Source organism: Acomys minous, assembly GCF_964271855.1.
Source record: "Acomys minous genome assembly, chromosome: 19".
NCBI lineage: Eukaryota > Metazoa > Chordata > Mammalia > Rodentia > Muridae > Acomys > Acomys minous.
In genome coordinates this window covers 570,771-587,010 of record NC_140499.1, presented here as the reverse complement: position 1 = coordinate 587,010, position 16,240 = coordinate 570,771, and the positions used below count along the sequence as shown (strand labels likewise).

Here is a 16,240-nt window from a genome sequence, read left to right as displayed (position 1 = left end):
CACAATCCAAGCTACCATTCTTCACTGAACTATTTTATTAACAATCTCTTATCTAAACTCCTTCTTGTTCACCTCCCAATCTAGTTTCATTCTTAATCCAGAAGCCAGTGATTCTTTTCTCTAATTAAATGATATCATGCCATCACCTCAGATGTTCTATTGAATTATCACTTACATTAAGTGACAGCTAACCTCCCATGGCATATTATGTTCTTTCTTTGTCCTAGTTTACATCATGAGTCTCAAGACTGTGTGTTCCAACTACGATGGCCTTTGTTTCTTATGGCACAAGTATCACCAAGCTATTTAATATCTCTAAGGTTCGGAAATATCCCTTTTCTCTGTGTGGACCCACAGACCTTTCCATGCCTGTTTTTTTTTTTTCCTTGCTTCAGATATGAGCTCAAAAACAACTGCCTCAGAAATTTAATCCCTGACTCCCTCTCTGAAAAGCTCATCTCTGGGTTATATTCTATCCAAAGATTCTGTGATGATTGCTTTCTTCAACAAAGGGCCAAATAATAAACATTTTCAGTTTTGTGGGTCATAAGGTATTTGTAGCAAGTTATTTGTATGTGCTGACTATTCCTAATCTGAAATGCTCCAAGATGTGAAACTTTTTGAGTATTAAAAATATCCCATCAGCACTCAGGAGGCAGACACAGGCGGAGTTTGTGAGCTTCATCTTTGCAGTTATCTCAAAAAGGGCTGTCTTAGTTAGGGCCTTATTGCAGTGAAGAGACCCTATGGCTAATGGCAACTTTTTTTCTTGAGACAGAGTTTCTCTGTGTAGCCTTGGCTGCCCTGGACTTACTTTGTAGACCAGGCTGGCCTAGAACTCACAGAGATCTGCCTGCCTCTGCCTCACTGAGTGCTGGGATTACAGGGGCACACCACTGAGTCCAGCTCATGGCAACTCTTATAAAGAAAACCATTTAATTGGGGCTGGCTTACAGTTTCAGAGGTTCAGTCTATTCTCATTATGGCAGGAAGCAAGGCAGCATCTAGGCAGACATAGTGTCAGAGAAGGAGCTGAGAGTTCTATATCTTGTTCTGCAGGCTGCAGAAGGAAACTGGGCCACAATGGCTTGGCTTGAGCATATATGACCTCAAAGCCCACCTCCACAGGGATACACTTCCTCCAACAAGGCCACACCTTCTAATATCGCCACTCCCTATTGCCAAACACTCAAAAACATGAATCTATGGGGGCCATTTCCATTCAAACCACCAAAATAGTTAAGGCCAATGACTGTATTGGGGTACTATTTATACCTGTATAACCCACCTAAGCTCCTCCAGGAAATGCACTGTTAGGTTCCTAAGGGAGGTCTCTCCAACCAGGATGTCACCATTACCAAGCTCTGTTATATAGACTACATTGTCTCTTTAAAATTTCTATGGAAGTCCTAAACCCAGTACCTCAGAACGTGACTGTAATGCGGACAGCTCCTTTGTGTGGTAGTTGAGTTTTAGAGAGTTCATATCGGGAGACCTTAGTAGAGCTGGCCTCTTTAGGAGAGAAACAAGAGACACCAAGGATGAAGTGTATATAGGAGAGACCCTGTGAAGACAGTCAGTGAAAAGGTGGCCATCTGCAAGCCAAGGAAAGAAGCCTCAAGAAACCAGGCCTTCTCACACCTTGAACTGAGAAAAAAAATTAAGAAATCTGTTGCTGAAGCCAACCAATATGTTGTATTTGCCATGACAGCCCTAAAGAACAAATGGGCTCTCTCATTAGGAAGTAATACCACCCTGGTCTCTGCTTTTGTAACAAGAGAAAAGTGAGTGGCTTCTGTACACAGATCCTCACAACATGTACTATACTCCATGTTACCTTCATGCAGTGATGAATTTCTAAAAATCAACTTTACTAGATTTAGAACACCTAGGTAACACACTTCTGAATGTGTTTGTAGGGCATTTACAGAATGGTTTAGTGGGAGAGGGAAGACACAACTTGATATGAATTCATTCAGTGTTGTGAGGTCCTAAAACTATTCTCCTCGCTGTGCTTTCTGATCAGCCAAGATAGAAGCAGTTTCCTCCATAATGCAAACATTTTCTTGCTTAAGCTGATTGTCACGGCAGTGAGAACTATGGTTAATAAAAATAAAGCATCTCCCCAACGGTATAGAGAGTTTTGTGTGACTCTTCTGTCAGTCAACTATCTCTGCTGTTTTTTAATGTTGGAAGCTGCTAACCTGCATTTCTGGTTTTCTCAGGTAATTAGTTTTATTCCTTCTCAAGTCTATGATGGGATTGAAGACCAGATAGTTCAGTCTTACAATTAAGTTTATTTCTTCAGGTGTTAAGATGTTTTCAGGTTTAGATAGATGTTTTAAGTTGAAACAGATGATATCTGATAGCTATTGCTTTTTAAATTCAGAATTTTAGACACACCAAGATAGGAAAGATGTTTTCTTCAAGTCTGACAACTACAAAGAGCCAAATCAGTATGAATGTAACACATATAATATATATATTTCCTGATTCTTTCGAGGTTCTTTTGGCTGTATGAAGTTTATTTTGTTTATGTGAAATAATGTAAATGTATATGTAAAAAAAAGGAATATAAATTCTCATTAAAAAAAAAAAAGCATCTCTTCCCAAAGGCTCTCAGGTGAGGCAGGTGCTAGGACTGTATCAAGGGAGAAGAGGCTATCTCTAGAGAAGGTCATTCTAGGACTGAATGAATCTCATGAAAGTCAACTGACATTTGAATTAATTAATATCCAGATTCGTCCTGAAGAGGAAAATCAATCAACAGGGACAGTCACTTGAGTTGGGTACCTATGAAAGAGCGAAGGAATATTTATGGGTGTCTCATGAGTTGCTTTCTGCTTGTTTTCATCTACAATTTCTGCAAGCCAGAGTTCTAACTGGAACCATTTCTTGATATTTCTCAGCTTACTGAGTTGTCTCCCAGAGTTTAGTCAGTGAGGTACATGATTCATCTTCATCTCGAAGGTGTGTGAAATGGAAGCAGGTTTAATTTCAGTCCAATTCCTCCCACTTCATAAACCCTTAGAATAAAGGACTCAAGATGGTGATCAACATGGCAACTGAAGTTTGCTCTTTTCAGTTTTGTCCCAACGTCAAAGGAAGAGCCTCCCTCAGTCAACCAATACATAGATATGTGCATGCAAACATATATTTTCTAGAATTGTTAAAATATGACAATATCTTGTCTATTAAAGCTCCCAAAACAGAGGAGTTCTGATGGCAAGTTTCTCCTACGTAGGAAATTCTTAGGAACAGTAGATTGAACATTAGGAGAATTTCCCTACTCCCTATTATTTAGGGCTTAGAAGAATATTTTGTTAAATGCCTACAAAATGTTTTCACAGATTCTTTCATTCAATACAGTTTCTTTTTTACTAAGCATCTTCAAGTATTTGCCCTTTCCAACAAAAACATTGAAGAATCCACAGTATTTCAGACCAATTCTGATGTGTTTAGCTTCAAGTTGGACATCCTACTCCGCTTCAGGTTTTGCCTCTTCATCTTTCAGAATTTCTAAGGCTCCTGGAAGACATGAACGACTCCTGGAAGTCGATCAAGGCACAAACCAGCAGATGATCGAGTGCTAAACACGCTCAAGGGTCCACTTACTCATCAGACCAGATGCAGTTCAGTGAAATCTCAACGGAAAGGGTTGAGTTCTCAGCACAAGCCTAGCACAGCACACATTACTCCACCTGCGCGGCCTCTTTAAGGAGATTTGCTGGGGCGTGGTCGCAGCGGCCACGTGATCCGGAGCCGCTGCTTTTCCCTAGTTTGAGGAAGCCGCTCGGCAGCCTAGACGCGGGGATGGTAGGTGTGTACAACTTGCACCCCTTTGGGTCGCAGCAGGTGGTACCTTGTCAGCGGGAGCCCGAGCAGTTCTGCTGCGGCGGGTGCGACGCGCTGTTCGTGGCTTCGGGCTGCAAGGTGGAGACGTTCTCCGTTCCGGGCGCGGAGCTTTGCCGGCAGCGCGGCTCCTTCTCCACACTAGGCAGAGTGCTGCGCATGGCCTACAGCGAAGTCGGTGAGGAGCTGCTTTGGGGCGGGGTTCTAGGTTGGGAGGAGACCGGTGCTTCTCCAGAGTGACTGCCGGCGTCTGTCAGTGCAGTCATGCAGACAAGTGCTAAAGACGCTCTGTGCCGTTGTCGTAGCAGTACCTTGGTGGAATGCTTGCCTAGTTTGCCTGCTGCCCTGTGTCTTATCTTCTGAACTGAGATTGTCCTTGGGTGGCCTAGTCCTACAGCACTTGGGAGATAGAAGTGGGAGGATCAGAAGTTTAAGATTACCCTCTGTTATTTAGTGAGTTCGAGTCAAACCTGAACTACAGGTAATAATCTCATCTAGAAGTAATTCAAAACAGACACCCCATGTGGGGAGGGAACGCTGATTGATCCCCTCCAAATCTCGAATTAAAGACCTGTGGCTGGGTTTCTTTATTTCAGATCCTTAAAAAAAAAAAAAAAAAAAAAAAAGTAAGAAGTCTCAAACTTCGTACAAAAGAAATAAGAGGGAGAATGATATCCTGAAGTTCACGGGGTGCTTGACCTCAAATCTTATTAAATTCTAGCCATCCCTTTTGTATCATAAGTCACTATCACATGGATGGTTTAAAACCCTCACATTATGGTCTGACATTTTAGAATGCTTAAATACAGTGTGTGTGTGAGTGTGTAAAGACAAAGACATAGGTAGTATATTTAGATGATTTGCCCCACTCTTTCAAAGGGACATTTATTCTAAAATTCGAGGAAGTGGGCATTTTACAAGATGTTTTTCTTGTCTGTCATTTGTGTTGATTCCTGGGTACCTACCATGGTTACTGGTTACTAGCTGTGCCTAAAAGCATTTAAAAAAAAAAAATCCTGGGCCACACTTTCAGAAACCTTGTTGAGTTTCTCTGGAGTGAAGCTATAATAGGAATGTATCAGATGCTTGGCCCTGGTTGGGTAATAATGACTTGAGTCACACTGACTGCAGGAGGCTCGCACTAAAGTATGATAACCTCATTGATGAAACCTTGAAGAACAAAGATACTTTTATAATCAAGTTGGCTGACTTAAATAACTTCAAGAGTCATGTGAAATGGCATTAGCATCATGGTCCACATAAGAACTTGAAAGTAGCTTTCAGTCCACAGCTGAACTTCAACTTCTGAGTGTAACGTCTATTAACCAATGCGTGACTAAACATTACTAGACTGACCCCTGGCTGTGCCTGTGTCCAGAAAACCTGTCTTTGATTATTCCTTTGGCCTCTTTTTTACATTCTTACTAGGTGGACCTGGAGATTCCTGTTCTCAGTGCCCAGTCTCCTCTGCTGTAGAAAATCTAGCCTTGTCAAAAGCCAGGATAATTTGTGCATTTGTATTTACTATGCATGTTTTGTAGGTCTTCTACCCAAGCAGAAAGCATTTTCTTTTTCTATCAGGTCCAAAGGAAACCTCAATTCCCAAACTCCAAAAGGCAGTCCAAATATCCAGAAGTGAGCTCATTGTGACTATAGGAGGATTTTTGGCATTTAGATACCAGCCAGCATTGTTTAAGAATATGTGTAGCTAGTTCCTGTTTGCCAAAAGGAGTCATTTCACTTACTTCTAACAGAAGGGAATCTATGGGTCTCCAATTAGCATGTGTCTGTGGTGCCTGTCAGTATGTCAAGGTCCACGGTAGTTTCCAGGCTCCCTCAGTGCTTACGCACAAGTAACTGTTACATATTTCAAAGTCTCTGCTAATATCCTAGCCCTTCTCACCTCCTTCTTTATCCTGAACTCCTTCCAGTTCATGGGCTTCCCTCCCCACAGTTACTCATCCTCCTTATAACCCGGCTGTTCTCACTATTCTCTGCTCTTGCGATTTTCACTATGTTCTTGATTTTCTATCCCCTGCTGTTCTGTGTGTTGCAGATAGCTCTGGCCATGTCCATTCAGCTGGCCATATTAAGTTTACTTCTTTCTCTTTCTGATTTGCATTCTTCCAGATCTTCTGACTGCGCTCTCGCTCTCGCTCTCTCTCTCTCTCTCTCTCTCTCTCTCTCTCTCTCTCTCTCTCTCTGGTCATATTTGAAGTTTTACTTCATGCCCCTCTCTCTCCAGCATACATCTGGTGCCAAATCACGTACAGTTACTAATCAGCCAAATGCTGCTCTTCTTTTGTAAAATGTGGGCACTACCTAAGTCAGCCTTGGGGTCCCTGTGACATAAACAACTTGAAAGAATATAGATTTATGTTGCTCATAGTTTGAGAGGTTCATTCCACCATGGTGGGTAGGGCTCTCACATCATGGTAGCCAGAAAGTGAAAAGAAACAGTGGCAGGAAGAGACTAGGGTAAGGTAGAGTTTCCAGATGTCCCTTCTTCAACAGTGACCTTCCTCACTGATGTCCTCTTCCTCTAGTTAGTCTCCCCTCTACAATTCTACCCTCACTACACTAAAATCTTCTAAAATTAAGTTTACCAGTGGATTAATGCATTCATTAGGCCACAACTCAAGACCTAGTTATTTTTGGAAACACTCTTACAGGAAACAACCAGAGGTGTGCTCCTAGGTGATTCTTAACCCAATCATGTTGAAATGATGCACTCATGGAGAAAGCAAATTTTAAATTTTTAACATCATCGGGGATGATAGAAATTAAATTTAGGCAGTATATGCGATATGAAGAGGAGGTATAACCAAAAGACAGAGAGGACCCCACTGGCCAGTGCAGTGTGGAAGGCTCTCTTGCAGGACATATATTTATGGGGTGTTTGTGGGTGGAGGGGCATGAAAGGCAATACCACTCAGCTCTTCTTGCTGATCTTTAAACACAAATGTACTTAACTAGCTCCACCCATATATTTAATGATGTACAAGGTGCATAATTTTTTAAAGTTAGGCCCTCCTTTTAAAGGTTATATGGAATCCTATAGAACTTTATTCTCTTTCCAACAGTTTGTAGAATGAGCATTAGGCTACGGGCTAGCTAGATCCCAAAGGATGTTTAAGCTCCATCATTTGTTGTCTATGTTGCCTTAGGCAAGTTGCTATTAATAATAATCTGAGCCTCAGAGTGCTGAACTATAAAATAGGAAGGAAGATATTTATCTTGAAGGGCTCTTACAAGGATTTACAGAGAAATTGAAACCAGGGCTCATAACGCTTGATAAGTAGGCATGCTTAGGAAGTGTGACAACAACATTTACAGAACTAGTCATCAGTCTGAAATAATACAGTATAATATGGATATTACCTACAACTTGAAGACACATTATTTTACATATATATATATTTACAGAATATATTTATAAATATACAAGTAAGAGCTTTTATTATAAGTAAACAAATATCCTTAGTTTTAAATATCATTTACTGACTTAAATATGATAACAAAAATATAGACAAAAAAAGAATAGTAGATGAATTGGATATCATTAAATTTAAAGTATTTGTGCATTTATTCTGCCAATAGATGGAATGACCTGTCTGGAGGATTTGAAAAAATTTTTTCTAAATCACATATTTGATAAAGGACTGGTGACCAAAATATATAATAAACTGTCTTGATGATAGAAAAGCACATTGCTTTTTTTTCCATTTTCTTTATTAAGTTTCTTTTTTAACATATACATTTATATTTTTACACATGAATAAAATAAACCACCTACAGCAGGAAGAAAAACAAGATAATCAGGAATTATATAAATGTTACATTAATAGTGCTTTGGCCATTTGTATTTGGCAAACTTGAAGTAAACATATTTCCTATCTTGTTGGGTCTCAATTTCTGAATGAAAATCAGTGTCTATCATATCTCATCTCTATTAACTTAAAACTTCTATCTTGATCTAAAAGCATCTTAACCCCTAACCTACTAAGCTTATTTGTAAGACTAAGCTATCTGGTCTTCTACCCCATCAGAGACTTGAGAAGGAATAAAACTTGAATATGTGAGTGAAATGCAGGTTAGCAGCTTCCAAAATGAAAAAAAAAAAAAGTACTGAACACTGCCTCAACAGTTACCTAACACACTTTAACGTTGGAGCATCATCTTTGGGTTCTGGCCCAATATCTCTGACAGACATATTTGCAAGGCAGGAACTATTACTTACCCTGTCTTGGCAGAGTTCAGCCGTCAATAATATATATTATATATGATGTGTGTGAAGAATAATCCTAGATTTGAATTCTATACCACTGTATCAGAATTGCCCTTATTTTGCATCCATCTACAAAATTCTATACCAATGAATTAAAAATAACCTTAAGGCCTTGAGTTTAGGAGTAGATTTAACAATCTACCTTTTGTTCTATCCTCCCTCTATATTTCTATTGAATTTTTTTTCTTTTTAATGAGCAAATGGAGCTGGGGAATAGCTAAATGGCAAAGCACTTGCCTAGCACACACAAGGCAATGGATTTGTCCCTAGCATTGCACATGTGACAAGAGACTTAATAGACATTTCTCTGAAGGAGAGATACAAATATCCAAAAGCAAATGAAAAGATTCTCCACATCAGTAAGCATCAGGGAAATGCAAATTAAAGTCACAGTGGCATACCCCTAATCCATAGTATGGCTATTATTTTAAAAATTATCATAAAATAGCTGGGAATGATGGCATGGTTATAAGCACTCAGGAGGCCAGGGCAGGAGGATTGCAGCAAATTTGAGGACATTCTAGGCTGTACAGTGAGTCTAAAATACACTTGATCTGTGGTCCAATATAAAAGAAATCCCCAAGTAATTATGTAAGTATAGCCTTATTTGTTACAGAATAAAGTATAGTGGTTAATTCCCCTATTTGTATATGTCAACTATTTGGCATATACTAATATGGTAATTTTTTTCCTTTTAAGTTTTTATCTATTCTTTGAGAGCCTTACACCATGCACTCCAATTCTACTCATTTTGCTGTCCCCTCATTTCTACACTAATGGGGGAATTATTAAATATCTATGGCACATGTATTTTATAGAAATTAATAGGAATGGTGGGTAGTCATGTATCATTCTGGACAGAAAGATTTATTTATTGTTTAAATAATTGTGGTTTTTGTTTTATATTTATGCTGTATAGTTACTTGGATTTCCCTCCCCCCTAAGAAAGTTCATATTTTTTTTGGTTATTTCTAATTTTAGCCTACTTTTAAGAGTTGTGATTTTTCTAGGACGGGACCGAAAATCAGATATTAATGCTGTTAAATTCAGAACTCCTTAATTCTTACCTGAATTTTTAAAACTATACTAATCTAGCTGCAACTTAGTTATTAGAGCTTTATTAGAGTTATTCAGTTCCAACTGTGATAAGATTTAATATAGTAGAATATAAAAATAAGAAATAAGTTGTGAGCCTGGCATTGTGGCACACACTTTAATCTCAGCACTCAGGGAGGCAGAAGCAGATGGATTGCTGTGACTTGGAGGTCAGTCTGGTCTACAAAGTCAGTCCAGGACAGCTGTTGTTACACAGAGAAACCCTGTCTTGGAGAACAAAACGAAATAACCCAAATCAAACAACCCCCCGCCAAAAGACCCAAAAAAACCCACCTCACCTCAGATCCTGTCACTTAGAGCTCAGCCTTGTTCCTTCGTTGAGTGAGGGGGTCCATGTGGTATAGTATGTGTATAATGCATTCCATTTTCAGGCAGAAAAGTAAGTGGTTGGTTAAGTTTCTGATTTCAAATTCCAAATGCAACTTTGCTTCCTTTTTAGGTGACTATCTGGTAGCAATTGAAGAGAAAAACAAATCTATATTCCTGCATGCTTACGTGAATTGGAGAAGTAAGAGGACTGAAAATTCCCGTGTGTGTATTCGAATGGTTGGGCACAATGTGGAGGCATCCTTCTGTGAAAGTTCTAGAGACCAGATGTCTATAATTGAAATGCCAATGTCTGAGGCTCCTTTGTGCATTTCATGTTGTCCTGTGAAAGGAGATCTACTTGTTGGATGTGTAAATAAGTTAGTCTTATTTACTTTGAAGTATTTGATCATTAATGAGGAATTATCAATGTTGGACTTTGAACGTTCATTAATTATACACATAGATAATATCACTCCTGTTGAAATTTCTTTATGTGTTGGATATGTCGCTGTCATGTCTGACTTGGAAGTCTTAATCCTAAAACTGGAGTCACACCCCATACATGAAGAGAGAGTTAACCACCACCTACAAGAAACCAGCAACCAATCAAGACAGACAGAAGGTAAATTATGAATTTGACTTTCTAGTTTTAACTGTAGAGAAATCGTCTTTTCTTGATATGCTTTAAAGAACCTTCATATCTATAGCAGCATGCCATAATTCTTACAGATTTAGATGTTCCTCTTGCATTGGTATGAGTTTATGACTATCCATAACTTATTTTGCACTGTATAAATATGTTTCTACATGAATTTGTCAGTATGCAAGTAATGGATCAACTGCTATTAGATGAGGGATTTTTAAAGAGAAAACAGTTGGTATTTTTTGTTGAGAAAGACTGCCCTGGAAGTCACTTGATTCAGGCGTGGCTCAATCTTGGAATCTTCTTGTCTCAGACCCCTGAGTGTAGGTATTATAGTTGTGAGTCCCTGTGCCTGGCCTACATGACTTTCTAATCTTTGCTATTGTATTTGATATTTAATAACATTTGATAATACTGTCCTGATTGTCCCCTACCCCATTTTTTCAACTTGATACAAGCTAGAGTTTTTTTGTTTTTGTTTTTTTTTTTAAAGAATGAACCTTAATTAAAATAATGCCTCTATAAGATTTGACCTGTAGGCAAATCTATGGGGTATTTTCTTAATTAATTATTGATATGAGAGGGCCCAGTCCATAGAGGATGGTACCACCCCTGAGGGGATAATCCTGGGGTATATAAGAAAGCAGGGTGAGCAACTCATGGGGAACAAGCCAGTAAGTAGCACTCTGAGTTATCCCTGAGTTTCTATCCTGACTCCCCCAGTGATGAAGTATGATCTGAGAATTATAAACTGATATAAACCCTTTTCTCCCCAAGTTGCTTTTGGTCATGATGTGTTTTTATAGTAGTTGTTGTTTTGTTTGTTTGTTTTGTTTCTGTTTTTGTTTTTTCGAGAAATGGTTTTTCTGTGTATGTAGCCTTGGCTGTCCTGGACTCACTTTGTAGGCCAGGCTGGCCTTAAACTCACAGTGATCTGCCTGCATCTGCCTCCCGAGTGCTGGTATTAAAAGTGTGCACCACCATGTTCCGCTGGTCATGATGTTTTATCATAGCAGTAGAAACATAACTAAAGCATATACCATGTTGAATGTTCATTGTAACAGATGGTAGCACTTACAGTTGTTAAATTCTTAAATTTTATTTTTTAAGATGTCAGCAATGAAAGGTCACAGCTTGAGTCAGAGGATTTTGTTATCTGTCTTAAGCCCATGGAACTTCTTGGTGAAAAGTGTGAACAACAGTCTGGAATATCTGTTAAACTGGAGTCCACAGGATTATCAGATGAAAAATTAAAATATTTACGAGTTCAGTATCTGCTGTATAGGTATGAGAATGCCTTTTTATTCACCAGCATTTAGTATTTTCATGTCTGCTTAAAGTATAAGGAACTTAGATCTGTCCCCTTTCTCTTCTTCAACCCACAGACGTTTTGCTCCAGATATTTCCTTCTATGTCTTGTCTGATAACATCAAGTTACATTCCCTTCAGCTGCTACCCATTCACCAAACAGGTAAGTACAGTGGAACTGCAGTGCAGAGAGGTTGTAAAGCCCTCCATGGAGGGAAGAGTGTGTAGACACTAGATTGGGCTCTTCTACTGTGTCTTCCTGAAGAAAGGAAAGTCACATTGGCTAGGAGAAGTGAAGCCACTAAGAGGGTATGACCAGAAAAATCTCATTTCTGTTTTTTGAAATAGTCTGTAGGCCCCGAAAGGGAAATTTGTTAGCACCGTTAGAGCAGAAGTCTGTCTACGTTCTGGCAGAGTATGTGACAAATTTTGCTAGGATGGCCTTGTAAGCAAGGGGGAAAACATGATCTTGGTGAAAACTCTTTCAGAATACTAGTTTTCAACCCTGAGGCACAGTCATTTACCTGGACACTTAGAAATATTGATATGGGAGATGTAGCTCACTTGGTCAAGTCCTTTTCTATCATGAATAAAGTTGATTCCTAGCACTGAATATACAGAATGTGGTGGTATGTACATGTAATCTTATCACTTAGGAGGTAGAGACAGTAGACGTTCAAGGTCTTCCTCTGATTACACAGTGAGTTCCAGACTAGCATGGGCTACATGATACCCTGTCTTAAAAAAAAATACTGATGTTTCTATTCTGGCTTAATTGGATTGTTTTGAACTCTAGCACCAGCATCTTTTAAGTGCTCACCAGAAATTTAATGAGAACCAAGACTGAGATCCACCGGTAGGTTCTGCACTTACTCATGGCCTGTTCAGCATCTTCAGATGGTTTCTGGGAAGATGTAAATATTGCTGTAATACAATGTCTTTATAAGATTATTTTTTAAGTGAAAACTGACTGGGTCACAACTGTTGTTGAGTACTGAGCAAAAGTAAGCAACCTGCTTGCACATAGGAAGTTAATTGTGTAATGGTGGAAGCAGATACTCATCAAATACAAACAAAATCAGTGCTCTATAGGAAAGGGACCCCAGCATGAGACACTGTAGCAAAAGACCCACTGGCTTCCTCTGCTCAGGCTGCTTCCTGAGAATGGGTCTGTAGGGTGAATCGTGCTGACTGTGGGATTGAGGTAGTTTCAGCAGAGGGAGGGGAAGATAGTGTTCCAAATAGAGGAACCACAAAGTTCTTTTCATAGGCAGAGAATCTGTAATTGAGGAACTGAAAAAGCTAACACCAGAGATAGTGGAGTAAAAGAAAGGGGGATGGGATACAAGGGTGGGTACAGGGCTAGTAGCCAGTCAAAGGGTCATCTCTTTGATTTAGTGAACTACCCATAATAGTTGGAATAAAAGGCCCCAGTCACTCCATGGCCAATGTGACCTTACTCTGAACTCATTTTATTTTAGCCTGCCCTGATTACTGTTCTCTATCCACAATGTCTTTCTATATATCTCAGATATGCCAACTATCCTTTCCTGTAAAACTTATTCTTCTATCTAGATCTGCTTTCTTCAGGTATTGCGTGGGTGGTTTACTCACATCATTTACTGCACAGCTCATGTGTCACCTTACCACTGTGGACTTTGTTGGTTCTCTCAGTTTGACTCACTTATTTTTAATTATGGTGTGTGTGTGTGTGTGTGTGTGTGTGTGTGTGTGTGTGTGTGTGTGTGTGTTTGCGTGTGTATGTATGTGTGTGTGTGTGTATCTGTGCATGTGAGTGTAGTGTTGGCAGAGGCCAGTGAAGATGTTACAGATATTTGTGAGTCACCCAACTTGGTTGCTGTGATCAAAACTCAGGCTCTCAGCAAGGACATCAAGAGCTCTTAACTGCTGGGCTCCAGGCTCTATATAAAGTCTCTCTTCCCCACTTTAGAGTTTGACCCTGTCTTAATCCCCATTACTAGAAAATGAGGCCACTGTGAAAGAATTCACCTTGTTTTGTGCATTGCCTTCCCTCTTGAATCTCAAACAGCAGTACTGTATGCAGCAGGCACCTTGGGATTATTTATTGAATTGCCAAATGACTGTAGATTTGTGGTTAGTATTTGAGCTGAGTTGCAGGTGGGGTGTGTAGATTTTTTAGAAAATGAAGGATTTGGCAAGGTATTTCCTAAGAGGAACCAACATATGTAAACTGTAACGTCATGCGAATAGAGATTAGTGGCTAGTTCTGTTTATCTAGAGCTCAGATACATATTGGAAAGAAGAAAAAAATGGAGTCCTAGAAAGTACATAATTCGACTTTCAGTATTAAGTCAGTATAGAAGACTTTTTAAAAAAAGAAGTTTGGTTATGAAAAAAATTTAAACTTATTTAGATAGTAAGAAAACAGTGCAACAAGAAATCACCCCCCCCCTTAAAAAAAAATCTACAGCTTCCGCCTGGCAGTATCTTGCCATATGATGTCATCAGGTATCTTTTCAGGGTAAAGATTTTTCTGATTCTCTGAGTTTTTTTTTTCTGTAATTCATTTCTTTGAAGGAGATACATAAACAAGTTTAGATTTATGAATCTCACTTGATTTCTATATCTTACATGGGTTTAGCCTTTTCTTTTCTTTTTGCACTTTATGTACCAAGCAACTGGACATTTACTATAAAGCTTCCTGTAATCTTAATTTTGCTGACTGGCTCCTCACAGTATAATTCATCGGGTTCTGTTTTATCCACTGTATTTCCATGCCAGTTGGTTCCTTTAATGCCTTTAAGCATTTGAAATATAGCTAATAGAAACTGATATATATTGTAAGTATAAGACACACACTAGATTTTGAATGTTTAGTACTAAAATACAAACTACTAGTTTTCTGTTTAGTGTTTATTGAAATGGCAGTGTGTTAGATATGCAGGATTACTGGGTCATTGCACAGTAATTATTAAAAGTATCTTGTTTCTTTTTACTTTTTGGAAATACTAGAGAACTTTAAGTTCCAGTTGTGTAATAATTATGTTTATATTGACTGTGTTGATGGAGACTGAAGCTTAATCTGGATATTATTATTATTATTTGTATTATTATTTGTTGTGCAAATAGTTTCACTGTCTTTTGGGAAGCCTGTGGTTCCTGGTGGACACTGCAATATTAATAATCATCGATGAGTGTGACTTAGTTCACTTGTTAGTTATTGCAAAATGGTGTTTTCCTAATTACCTCCTCCCCTTAATATTTCTTATTGTCCACTTCCCTTTAGTGCCTCTGTGGCATTCTCTGATACAGTATAGTCTGCATATTGATCTTTCTTTTTGTTTACCAGTTTCATGGCATGTCTTTCTTGCATTTTTCCAATGCAGGTTTTCATCCGGGTGGAAAAGGTTTGTCTCAGGAAAAAGAGCTGCTAAGTCTCTTCTGTTTCTTCTCATTACCTCATGTGGGCTATCTGTACATGGTTGTGAAATCTGTTGAGTTAATGTCAGTCTATCGGTATCCTGAGAAGTCTCAGCAAGCAGTGCTCACACCACAGTTTTTGCACGTCATTACAAGGTACAGTCCAGTATCTCTCTCTCGTTGGTCTTTTTCTCATTTGCTTTCCTTTTTTTTTTTTTTTTTTTTTTTTTCATTTTTTAAGATAGGGTTTCTCTGTAGTTTTGGCTATCCAAGATTCTCTGTGTAGACCAGGCTAGCCTTGAACTCACAGAGATCTGCCTACCTCTGCCTTCCCTAGTGCTGGGATTATAGGCATGTAACACTACACCCAGCTTCACTTGTTTTTCTGTAAATTCTTAAGCTGATGCTGAAATCTTTGAGAATTTTATGCCAAGGAGCTTTGAAAATTAAGGAATTATAGCTGTCTTGTTAGTGTTGAAGATTTGGGCTTTGACTTACGGTGTTCTATTAGATTGGATGGGTGGCCTTGTAAACTCTAAAGTTGTCAATAAAGCCTTTCAGAGATTTATAAAGAGTGGGAAACAGTTGAGCATCTCTTTAGAGTCACTGTCTGTGCCTCCTCTTATGGCTGCCACCTCTTCTCAGTGTGAACTGAGTTATTTTGTAATGGTTTAGAACTCAGAATGGCCACAAGTGATTCTATTCCTCAATTAGTGAATCTGGAGAAGCAGTCATAGGGAGGCTGAGACTTGTTATCATGTGACTAGTTTTCAGGGTGGTCCTGGCCTTGCATGCTGGGATATAAACGGAATCTTAAACAGGAGTTTGATGTCATTGTATTTTTATCTTTGTGCTAGTGTTGATTCTGTTTCTTGTTTTTTTTGTGTGTATGTCTAGATTACTTGAGGGGTTTTCCTGGACCAGCAACCATGTCAACGTCCTAAAATAACAGTGTAAGAGAAGGCCAGAGACACATTTAAAAAACACAAATACTAGCAGATTTGGTGAAATACCTTAAGAGTTCATGATGTACAAAGTGTCTTTGGAAGAGGGAAATTACTTCTGGCTAGGTCATATAGGAACATTTCAGAAAGGTGGGCAGAGTCTGAAGCTAGGCCTAGAAAATAGAATTTTGATGGATGAAGAGATAGACATTATTGGTCGAAGGAATCTGATAAAGGTTATAACCCAGATTTTCAGAAATGTCCAGTAGTTAATTGCATAGAGCTGTGCCTTTGGTTTTGTTTTAATTTGGTCATTGATTCAGAATTTTCAGTGGGTACTAAGAATGTATTTTAAGCAGCACAGACACCTCCTTGGCA

The 16,240-nt window shown here is 38.9% G+C and overlaps 1 protein-coding gene across 3 annotated transcripts in view; it reads left to right on the top strand.

Moving 5' to 3' along the window:
* The first annotated feature begins 3,743 nt into the window (after nt 1-3,743).
* The window catches only part of HPS3 (HPS3 biogenesis of lysosomal organelles complex 2 subunit 1), a 42,917-nt gene continuing 30,420 nt past the window's right edge, over nt 3,744-16,240 (top strand). The window contains exons 1-5 of one of the 3 annotated variants that reach the window (XR_014776911.1): nt 3,744-4,030; nt 9,696-10,187; nt 11,319-11,493; nt 11,594-11,679; nt 14,885-15,074. Coding sequence is in view for 2 of the 3 variants with exons in the window: in XM_084769651.1 (XP_084625777.1) it covers nt 3,814-4,030; nt 9,696-10,187; nt 11,319-11,493; nt 11,594-11,679; nt 14,885-15,074 (1,160 nt within the window). In the remaining variant the exon portion in view is untranslated. The remainder of the gene's footprint in view (nt 4,031-9,695; nt 10,188-11,318; nt 11,494-11,593; nt 11,680-14,884; nt 15,075-16,240) is intronic. The other 2 variants (XM_084769651.1, XM_084769650.1) reach the window with 2 other exon arrangements.